We start from the raw sequence: 11,771 nt of genomic DNA, 5'->3' as shown, positions 1-11,771 counted from the left end.
CGCACACGCACACGCACACGCACACGCACACGCACACACACACCATTTCGTTCTCTCTTACTTTAACCTCCTTAGAACATAAATGTGTATTATCCATTGACTTGCACATAAATGGACGACGGATCTAATACAAAAACCACGAAAAAACATGTAAAGGAATATGAAAAAGCTAAAACGTTGAATTTAAATTGTAATGTCATCGCAGTACTGTCTAATTTTGCTTGCTTCGCTGTCAGTCGAACAAACGAAGACTAAAGCGTGAGTGACGCTCTGTATACGATTTTAACGCCCTATAAGTTCGGACACTTTTTAGCGCGGACCCGACGTCCATATAATTGTAAGTCAATGGTATTATCTAAAATTTCTCTTTTATTTTTATTTAAAATTTCACTTTTATTTTATAAGAGATACAGGTTTTCCTCGTTCAGGGACCAGCAACCACAACCAGATTATATTCTGACGTTATGTGAAGGATCTATTTTTTTTTACAAGCACTGTTTGTGGAGACAATAATAGATTTATTTTATTTATTTATTACAAGCAAAATCGCTGTAGCCAAACACACACATTCATAATTTGAAACACTATGATATAATAAAATATAATCTTGATAATGATTGGTCGTAATTTCTAATTTAAAAAGATGTAACAAATTTTGGACTGTTAATAATTAAATGTAATTAAACTTTACCCAGTTGTATATTGTTCAAAGTTCTATACCTATTATTGCAATGTATGACGTTTTGATTCTTTATTGAAATTCAATCAAATTTGCATTTAACAAAACCAAGCTAAATACAACTGTCTTTATCTACACTAGTAAAATATTTCTGTACGACATACCTAAAGCTGAGTAAATATATTACTAAAAATGTCCGGTTCACAATTTTTAAAGATTTCATTGTATCTTCTCATGATGGAGCGAAGCGGAGACATACTACCATAATTGTTTTTTCTCACTCCAATTGCAAAAGGTTTGTAATTATGCAGATTTCAAGAACAACTCAAGCTGCACGACGCGAGATCGTATTATTTAGATGAAATGAAAAATATCTATATACGGACAGTGTACCTGTCAACGTTGATTATATGGCCGTCGACCTGATACTTCTTCATCAAGTTGATAGCGCGACGTGTGCATAGAACCAGACCCGTGAGGTTCACGTTTACCGTTGTGATTATTGTCTCGTCGCTTACTGCCGGTCCGCCGAGCTCTACGATACAAAGGTGGTATTATTACTCTCATGCGAATTCCATTAACTATCGCGCTTGCGTGCTCATCACTTACACGAGTAAAAGTGGAGAAATACATTGCTTGGCAAGTTTAATAAATTCAATAAATTCAAAGATGGTGCCTCAGTTACCAACCATGCGATATAACCTTTGACAGGCATCTTTTAAGCTATCGTGTACCGTTCGTCCACAGGTTCCTTTACCATTATAAAATTGTAGACAAACACATAAAAAGTAAAATAATATAAGTAAAGAGATATTCGTCTGAAAAGCTTAACCCTTGGTATAATAAAGCCGCATTACGTTACGTACTGTTATCACATAAAAGTGATAAAAATAATATGACATATGTAGTGTCATGTGAAACAAAAGTATATGTGAAATTTTATAACTTTCCTATATAAGCATAAAAAAGTTATCGACTAATTTAATACGTAGAATCTTTAAACCTCTGCTGAAAAATTGTCATTTTGCAGATATGGCCTCTTTACAGCAAAAAGCGAAGTATATATTTATGTGAATTCAGCAGCTTATTTTTTTATGTTATTTGTGATGCGCTATATAACCTATGTATTTTTTACAATATCAAGGGACGGGACGAATAAGTCGTGCGCCTGATGGTAAGCTACACGCCTGTCCATAACAGTTGCAGTGCCACTCTGAGCTTCAAATTGCAAAGATCTGAGGGGCACTGCCACTGCGCCCGTCACCCTGAGACATAAGTTGACAAGTCCCAATGCCTGTAATTTCACCAGCACCCTTATCCTTCAAAACCGGAACACAGAAATGCTAAAATTACTGCTCAGCGGCAGAAATAGGTAAGGTGGCAGTACTTCCCTGGACGAACTCTTTCACAAGGAGCTCTACTGCTACTAAAATGTATTTACACAGGGTGGAAATTTGTAATGCCACTTGGAAGGGAAGTACGTTAAATACTGGAGATAGAAGTTTTTACTTAAAGGAAACATTCCTTTATTATTTAAAATAAATAATACAGCATTCAAAGATTTTCGAAAATTGCTAGCCACACGCAGGAATCGAACCCGCTAAAATCTTCAAAAAAATACACACTGTACTTTTATTAAATCAATCGATAGGGTCAATTATGAGGATGAAATCTCTCTTACAAACCATGAAATCTGGAGTTATAAATTCAATGGGTCAAGTTAAAGCACTTTTACTCAAAGGTCCATCAAATTACTTGTTAATTATCTCTTAAGAAATGAGTTAAATGTTTTATCCGAGGAAGAGCGAAATCGAATGATTCGGCAGCAAGATGGCGCTCCAGCCCACAACAGCAGAGTCACTACTGCCTACATTAGTAACCATTTTAATACCTGTATTGGTACAAACGGCACAATCAGATGGCCTGTGTGATCACCAGATCTCACCCCTTTAGTTTTTTTTGTGGGGATATGTTAAAAATCAAATTTACCTTAAATCCTATGCAAGTGTAAACGGGTTGAAGGCTGAGGTTCAGAATACGATTTGTAATACAATTCATCGCAACAAGTTATTAAAAGTTACTCAAAATGAATTCGTTAAAAGATTAAATTTGTGTATCCAAGAAAATGGAGCTCATTTCGAGCAACTAATTAGTTAGATTACCATTTTTTTCGTTTTATTAAAATACGTTAACATTTCATGGATTTTTTTTCTTTTAATTAACCAATTTTGTGAGAGAGATTTTATTCTTATAATTAACCCTATCGATCGATGCAATAAAAGTGCAGGGTGCATTTTTTCCAGATTAAAGCGGGTTCAATTGCTGCATGTTGCTAGAAATTTTCGAAAATCTATGAATGCAGTTTTATTTCTTTTAAATTTTATTTTAAGGGAATGTTTCCTTTAAGTAAAAATTTCTATCTCCAGTATTTAGAGTACTTTCCCTCCAGGTGGCATTACAAATTTCCACCCGGTATATAAAACTTATGTAAGTAACGGTACTTTTGTTTTCATTTATCTGGTAGCTTATAATATTCCTCTCTTATTCTACCTTGCTCGCTGTTGCCCGCTCAAGACCTTGGGTTGGCTGGAAGAGATCTCTTTTAGAGATAAGTCCACCTTTGCTCACCTTCTATTCAGTTGATATTTCTGTTGTACTTATTTGATGCAATAAAGACATATCGTCTGCTTAAAGGTAAAACCACATAAGTGACATTTTCCACAAATAATCGGTAAATTAGTACCTGTTGTAAGAAAGTTCCAATCTTTCTGTAGATAAAACTCTTATTAAGTTTATAGTTTTTTGTTATTGAGTTTCAAGTCCAGAAAGATAGTGATTTTCTTACCATATAAATTAAAGCTACATAAATTAAAAACTTTTTGTTTAAAATGTCACTTATGTGGTTATATATAGATTCCTACTTCTGAAGTGGCCAACAGATATTCGGGTAGGATTTGTACAGAAGACGTATTTATAAATAAAATAAAGGCGTTATAATACCTGTGATATTCCCCGGGGTCATGACTCCAGCATTGTTAACCATAACATGTACGCCGTCTAGATTCTCTTCCGCCCATTTGAATGCCGCCTCGATGTCTGCCAGTTTGGCCACGTCGCACTTGTGACTGTGGATTGACCCTTTTCCTTTTACTTCTGCCTTTAGTTTCTATTTTGGAAATAAAATCACGTCACAGAAATCCGGAGGATCGGCATTATACATAATATACCAGGATCGTAAACCTATTAAATGTGCAGAAGTTGGGACTATAAGCAGGGCTCCGTCACGCGCTTGAGGTTACGCGATAAGTGCCTACCGCTGAGTGTATCGCCGGCAGTGCAAGTGCAAACGTTCAGATAAGTGTTTCATTTACATTACAATCCCAAGCATTCGATTCCGCACGACTGAACACGGTGTGCAACGTTATTATCACGTATTTGAGCGTGTGCTTAGGATTCCTTTTCCTCGTAGAAACCGCCTGGTTTCATTAGTCCGATTTAATAGGCTATTATAGCGTAGGTATTTTCGATTTTGCATGAGAGTGTTGTGCTTTGTACGTAGTAACTATTAAGTAATATGATTATTTATTTATTTAATTATTTATTGTACAGGAAAAGACAAATCACATTTAGTAAATAAGCTGTACCTTTTGTTTGTATCTTCCATACAAACAAATAGTGCTGCTTATTTCTATAAGAAATTTCGTCCTGCAGACCAAAATACAGGACACAATAATTACAACAACGGGTTTACGTGCACAACAAAACAAAATTAAATTTTGTAATAAAATAATAAAAAAAGAAAATAACAAAAACGTTAAGTTACTACAGACCATATAAATACTTAGATAAATACATATTTCAAAATCTTTAAAATGGGTGCAACAGAGGATAAATAGTGTTCCTTGACTCGCACTTTAAAGATAGCTAAGGATTTACTATCATGCACAGTAATGGAAAGTGCGTAAGTTAATATGTACTATAAGCACTGACTTACAAATAAATGGACGACGGGTCTAATACAAAAACCACGAAAACATGTCCCAAGTCAACCTATTTAAACGTAGTGACATGTAAAGGAATATGAAAAAGCTAAAACGTTGAATTTAAATTGTAATGTCATCGCAGTACTGTCTATTTTGCTTGCTTCGCTGTCAGTCGAACAAACGAAGGACGTTCTGTATACGATTTTAACGCCCTATAAGTTCGGACACTTTTTAGCGCGGACCCGACGTCCATATAATTGTAAGTCAATGAGTATAAGTGACACTAACTTGTGTTTTCGAATATTTATTTGTTTTATTATTAATGGCGTATTTGCCCGCGTTTGCGCTAACTGTATCTAACTGTGAAATCTCTGTGTGGCGACATTTAATCCCAGGTATGTTCACAGGTAACATACATGTATACACTCATGCAAACGCAAGTTAATATAACCTTTATTAAATTAAACGATGACGTCAGAGGACGTCTCTCTTAACAGGGTTCCGATCAGGGTCTTGGGGAAACGCGGCATGTCTGCTGCGCCAGCGCCTTTTCACTGCCATGACTTCCAAAACTATTTAGTGTAAATAGTTATATGTAAAATTGTACGTTCCTTTTAACTTTTTCAAATTACTTACTCAAACTCATTTTAATGTTTAACTTAGAAATTGAAGTTGCATGCGACGGGGACTCGAACCGCTGACTTCACAACTGGGATACAACCATTCTCCCACTAGGGTCCAACGTTCTTGTATATATTTGTACATGCTCGTAGTAAACAATCACTGTGATTCGAACTTACATCGATAAGCTCAGTTCGTCTGGCGAGCCCCAATACATTGAGACCTGCGTTAGCAAGAGACACACAGATCGCGGCTCCAATGCCCGAACTTGCTCCCGTCACAACCGCTGTTTTGCACGCCCATCGCTCCATTTGTGCTGGAAAATGGAAACAGTGTTGACAAAATTATGTATGGTGCTTTCACTCAGCGCCTAGAAATAGCGCCTAGCCTAGTAAAACCTTGTGAGACGTGTTTTTATAATATAGTAACCCAGGTATTGGATTGGAATTTCTGACTTTAAAAGCTCGCTATCAGTGCTTTTCTTGAGGAAGATCACCAGGGCGAACAAGTCGTGCACCTGGTGGTAAGCGACACGCCTATTCATAACAGTTGCAATGCCACTCAGAGCTTTAAATCGCAAATAAGTTAGTGTCACTGCCACTACGCCCGTCATCCTAAGACATAAGTTGACAAGTCCCATGTGCCCGTAATTTCGCCAGCACCCTTACCCTTCCAAAGCGGAACGCAGTAATGCTCAAATTACTTTCCTGGACGAACTCTTTCACAAGGAGCTCTACTGCTGCGAAAAGCTACTTAACTCAGTGAGTGTTGTCTACCCCCGAATATTTTTGCAAATATTATGCGTCATTTTTTTAAACCATGTCTTATCGCACTAATATTTCCAGCGCAAACCGGACTGGAATATCTATAAACTATATTTTTTCTTCAATTGGTTAATTTTCAATGCTACAATACGATTCATAATTGTTTTTTTTTGCTCAAACGTCAAAAAGAGCCAAATTAATTAAAAAGAATAATGTGTACGCTTGTAATTATGCAGATGTGTCCTTATTACCGTTATGGCCTTATTGCGAATTATCGTTCGGTTATAGTTTAAAAGGATGACCTAAATTGCCTTTGCCTTGTATTTGAAGACAGTCTAAAATAGCGGTTACCGCTAAACTTCAACCTATTATCAGCCTATATGTGCTCTAAATTCTAGCTCCAGACTGACGCTTTCGCTTGATTCACTATCGTTATAGGTTGCTTCATGTAGTTCGTATTATTTTTATGACTTTCATACAATAAAAGCACTGTTATAGATCGCATGTGGCCTTATTACCCCTGCATATTTGCAAAAGAAACTACGTACAACATGCTTAATCACAAACCAAAATAACATTTGAGTATTGGCTCTTTTTGTTTTAATTATTCTATAAAGTATATTACAGTAGTTGAAATATAAGGAAGGAAGAAATTCATGGGCTGTTATTCCGTTTTGTTTTAATTTTCCATCAAATACATGTCACCGAGGAAGGAAGGAATTATAGATAAAGCGGCAAATTAACCGCTAAGTTGATAGTACACTTGAAGTCGGATAGTATTTGCAAAACGCAATTGCAATTAATCCATAAGCATGGAGACAATTGTGTAACCTTCTTTACAAGAAAAACAGAATCCAGTGCCTCTACCATGAGATTAGATCAGTGACAGTTATCGCTAGCGCTCGCTTAAAATGTTTATAAACAAAATGTTGTTTCTTCAACTTCAACTTCAACTTCTTGTGACCGCTAGAGTCGCTGTATAATTTGCCATACAAAATTGTGAAGTGATATACGCAGACGCTAGCGACAAATGTCACAGTAAACTGTGTGTGTAGAGCTTAAAGGATGGAAAAAGTAGAAGCATAATTCGAGCCTTTTTATGAGAATCACCTAACGATGGTTAGGTTAGGTTAGGTTAGTGTACTCGATGCAGCTAACCAAAAGAACACGAACTAACCCCCCGTTCACACGGCACTACACTACACATTTTTTCTTTGCAGTATTCGATTAACGTTTGTATGTGTGTGCATTTTTTTGCAGGAGAAACACCGTGTAAACGGTTCTATATCTAATGTATACTATTTATTCGGTTCGGAGTCATACTGCAAAAAAACGTGCAATACTATGCCTTGTGAACGGGGGGTAACCGGCTTTCACTTTGGTAGCTCACCAGTCATACATGACACGCCGGCGTCAAAGAAATAAGAAAAAACAACGACACTAAAAAGTTGAACTAAATTAACGAAAAAAAAGTTTTTCATTGCCAGCTATATGTATAACAAGCATCAAATAATATGTAAACACTGCGACACCAAAAATATTTCAGGAAACTGCTTACGGAAAAAATAATCTACCCAATATCCATAATAATATCTATTGGATATTTCTATTCCGTGTCCGTCAGTTCGCCAGCTATACACTTATTTTAACTAAGCCGTGACGTCGTGAATCCAAAATAATGTAGACATTCCATTACTTATAATAGAAATATCTATAGAGATATTTCTGTCATATAAAGTAAAGAAAAATCATGTAAAATATAACATGTCACATTTTTTGAACATGTCAGACCAACTAAAAAGACTCTTAATAAAATCCAGAAAGTCAATCAAAATTCTAACTAACCAAACATATATACAAAATCTTCGCGGCACTACATGTTGTCTCCGACAAAACGGATTGAAACCACCCAGCATTAAATGTACGGAAACCAACCTGTGCAAATAACCGTAACCTGATAGGTTCCGTCCGAGCACACTCCATGAGCACATGATGTATAAATAAGTCCTCAATAAGTTACACTAACCAATGTTGAACTGACCTTGAACAAACCCTAAACTTAGCTAATAAAACTTATCATTTTAAAATTAACGTAAATGTATACATAATGCCTATGATTTTGAAACAAAATATTATAAATTAAGAGTTACTTACCTAAAAATAGATTGAGGTTTCTTAGTGAAGTGTCAGTGTACAGTAGAAAACCGGTCCAGTCCAGACGCGAGCACGACAATGAATGTAATGTCCTTCATACAGTAAAGTAGAGGCTAAATAACAGGCTATTGTAGAGTTTAGACTGTTTAATTTGATATTTGCTAAAATATAAGCGCTGAATAAATATTGGTTTAGGAAAATTTTAAAATAACCATATTATTGATTTTTCTCTCTCTCTCTCTCTCTCTCTCTCTCACACACACACACACACACACACTTGCATTACTGTTCCAAACTTAATTATTTAGTAACTCATTCTTTATTTAAATCTTGTCTGACCAACATCCATTCTTTTGCCTATATCTAGTGTTTTTTTTTTACGGTGCTAGAGACTTGGCGACATGAAATACAGGCTCAACCTAGTTCAGGCACCGGCACAGGCAGTCTCTACATAGATTGTTACCTTTAGCATATACTAAAATAATGTATATAATTACAGTGTAAACTTTTTGAAAAAATAAAAATAACAAACCGTACAGCATGCGACTCTTGTAGTGACGAAATTCTTGAAATATGGCGCCCATTTCGCACCCTTAGTGTAATAAGGCCACATTATACCTACAAAAAGACAACGTCTAAAGAGAGAGGTTTTAAAGCGGTACCTACAAGCGAAATTAGTCGGTAATATTTTTATGCTTCAATGGAATATTTATAAAACTTTGCATCAAAACATAATTTCTTTAATGTAGTTCATATTATAATTAACCAACTTCAAAAAAGGAGGAGGTTCTCAATTCAACTATGTTTTTTTTATCTAAATTACGCGATAGCTCTTTGAGAACCGATTTTGAAGATTCTATTTTGTTTGAAAGAGGGTACCTCAGAAGTGGTCCCATTTAAATTTTGAAGAAAATATTCCACCTCTGAGGGTGGTAAACTAAGGGATGAATGACTTTTGAGGTCGGTTTTTTAGTACTATGTACTGAGATTATTTATTTCATGTAGTTCGTATTATTTTCATGACTTTCATGTGATAAAAGTACTTTTGGCGTAAGATTATATGTGGCTTTATTATAAGGGTGGTTTTTAGAAAACTTAGGGAAAACTACACCTGTAGAACTATTGTTCTACAGTGAGACAAGTTGAACAGACATTATTATGTCTGTTCAACTTGTAGACATCGGATCATTTCTGTATTTCATTAATATGAAATGTTTATAGAACCATTGGGCATTGTAGCAATTAACAACGACATCCGGCCATCGTTTGCGATCTTTAATTGGATAAATGATGCCCATTCATTTGGCAATATGGTAATCAGTCACAAAGCGTTGCTATAGTAAGTCTAAGTAAGTCTACGTTTTGTTTTTATTTGCAATAGCAAATATGTGATGATTGTGTCACCAACACCGTTAACGACTAATTACTAAAAAACACTGAGAAGAGAAAAGAAGAAGAGAACTAAATAAAAACTGGTTTTGCTAGTTTATACAGTATCTAACTGGGTGACGAAATACTTTCATAGATTTCTCATAGATGGCGCTACGGCTAATAATGTCGTTGAAAACCAAATACAACGATCTAGCAACAAGCACATAGAAAAATTGGCGAGGTCCGCTGGTTCGTTCCGTGGCTTAATTGACATAGCGTTTGGCACGGTTTGCTTGAAGACGTTAGTTCGAATCCGGCCGGATGAAGGGAATTTTTCTAAGTATTCGATCTTTGTACTAATAATTATAATTTGTAAGTCAATGAAACTAGTGGAGTAATTTCACAAAACACAATTGAAAATCAATTCAATAAAAATTTAACTAAAAAAAAATCATAATTTGAAAGAATAGTTGTGTATATACAATTCAAGCCAATAAAACGTTTGATACAAAAAAGAATTGCTGCGTATGTACATAACACGTTGTATTGAATGATACAAAGTAGGTACTCTAAGGGTACATGAGAGTGATTTAAGAGAACGTACTCTCGTTTTGAGAATTTTGATGTGAGTGACGACGAATCGAACCCAAGGAAGAATAGTGGAGAACACGGAATAAACAAAGAAATATTTATATGTGGTCGGTGGTGGAAAACGATCCAAAATTTAAAAAATAAGTGGCCAGCCCCCGTAGCATGGATACGCATGATAGTCGCGACGCGCGCGATAAAATTAAAAAATAAGCGCGCGCTATTGGCTATCTAAATTAGATCTGATTGAGACAGACAGTAGCGCGCGTTAATTTCAATTTTATGGCGCGCTTCGCGACAATCATGCGTAGCCATGCTACGGAAGCTGGAACCAGTAAAATGAGTGATAAAAAGGTGGGATAACGATAGAGGAGGTCAGCATCTCAGCATCGTAACACTATCTATGATAATTATATGTTACTGGCAAATGTAACCCGATATTCTTTACAATACATAGTGCTAGACTTTATACAGTGCTTTTTTAATTAAAGAAAAACTACAAGAGATACCTACAGGAATACTGTCTTAGGAACTATTAAGTCTTTTTTCGTGAAAACAATTTCAGCATAGTAAATTTTTTGGTCAAGCGTGAGTTGTCCATAAAAATGAATAAAATTGATTAATTTTCTTTAATGCTAATCGACTCAGTTTCATATAAGAATCATTTTATTGTATTGGAAGAAAAAATCGGGACAGCGAAAGTTGGTCAAATGTATTAAATTCTTTTTTCATGACAATTTTTTTATTGTTTGTAGACTCAGTTTCAAAAGGATGGATTCATTGTATGGATACAAAAAAAGGCTTAATGGTTCAGATAGCTCTCCCGTATCTCCTACTGTCCCAGTTTAAAAAAAACACACTGTACAGTGCTAAATTTGAACGCGATGTTTACATTGTAATTTACACTGAACGTTTATGTAATCATAGGAATAATATTGTCTGAGTCTAAATCGCTTCACATTATAATGTATACTTTGTTGTATGCGGAGCCTTAGGAGGATATACAATCTAGATTATACAAAATGCCTAAATCTAGCATTAGACTTTTGTATGGGTAAAATTAAGGCATTTCTATTCATCTATTGTATAACATTAAATGTAACTGCTGTTCTATAGGTCGCTTATACCTATTTCTTTACTAATGTTGTAATGTTGTGCTATTTCTATACAAAAGAAATAAAAACGGTCACAGAATGGTGCCCTGTGTAACATTGTCCTGTGAAGTATTTTTTTTTTAATATACGGAAACTAGTACACTAATTTATATACGCGCAGAACCTATATTCACTTACGCATATGACAGAATGTTTCTTCACACTTCCTTATTTAATTTCTATATATATGTATGTACTTTCCTTCGCAATTAACATATTTAATTACTTGTCTCCTCATTATTCTATGACTATCACGTCACGAAGCGTTTCGTTTCCTCGAACGGCTGTGGAGTGGAATTCCCTACCTGCAAACTTGTTCCCTGAACGGTAACTTGGGCCAAGCGAGAGTTTATAGGCATTATTTGGGTGTGCATGCTCCATCGTCGACCTCACCCAGGTGAGATAGAGGGTACTTATCGATACCTCCAAAATGAACACTACGTTAACCCAATTTTTT

General features: G+C 35.5%; 1 protein-coding gene across 3 annotated transcripts in view; it reads right to left on the bottom strand.

The window, feature by feature from the left end:
- The window catches only part of LOC113240145 (farnesol dehydrogenase-like), an 11,049-nt gene extending 2,779 nt beyond the window's left edge, over positions 1-8,270 (bottom strand). For all 3 annotated transcript variants that reach the window (XM_026477374.1, XM_026477375.1, XM_026477373.1), the window contains exons 1-4: positions 8,202-8,270; positions 5,463-5,599; positions 3,680-3,845; positions 1,073-1,214 (exon numbers count right to left, since the gene is read on the bottom strand). In XM_026477374.1, the coding sequence (XP_026333159.1) occupies positions 1,073-1,214; positions 3,680-3,845; positions 5,463-5,594 (440 nt within the window). In that variant the 5' untranslated portion in view covers positions 5,595-5,599; positions 8,202-8,270. The remainder of the gene's footprint in view (positions 1-1,072; positions 1,215-3,679; positions 3,846-5,462; positions 5,600-8,201) is intronic.
- Between the last annotated feature and the right edge of the window lie 3,501 nt (positions 8,271-11,771).

The sequence above is a fragment of the Hyposmocoma kahamanoa genome, unplaced genomic scaffold, assembly GCF_003589595.1.
Source record: "Hyposmocoma kahamanoa isolate Upper Pololo Valley unplaced genomic scaffold, ASM358959v1 120, whole genome shotgun sequence".
In the NCBI taxonomy this organism is placed as follows: Eukaryota; Metazoa; Arthropoda; class Insecta; order Lepidoptera; family Cosmopterigidae; genus Hyposmocoma; species Hyposmocoma kahamanoa.
Note: the sequence above shows the minus strand (reverse complement) of the source record. Positions and strands in the feature narration are given on the sequence as shown.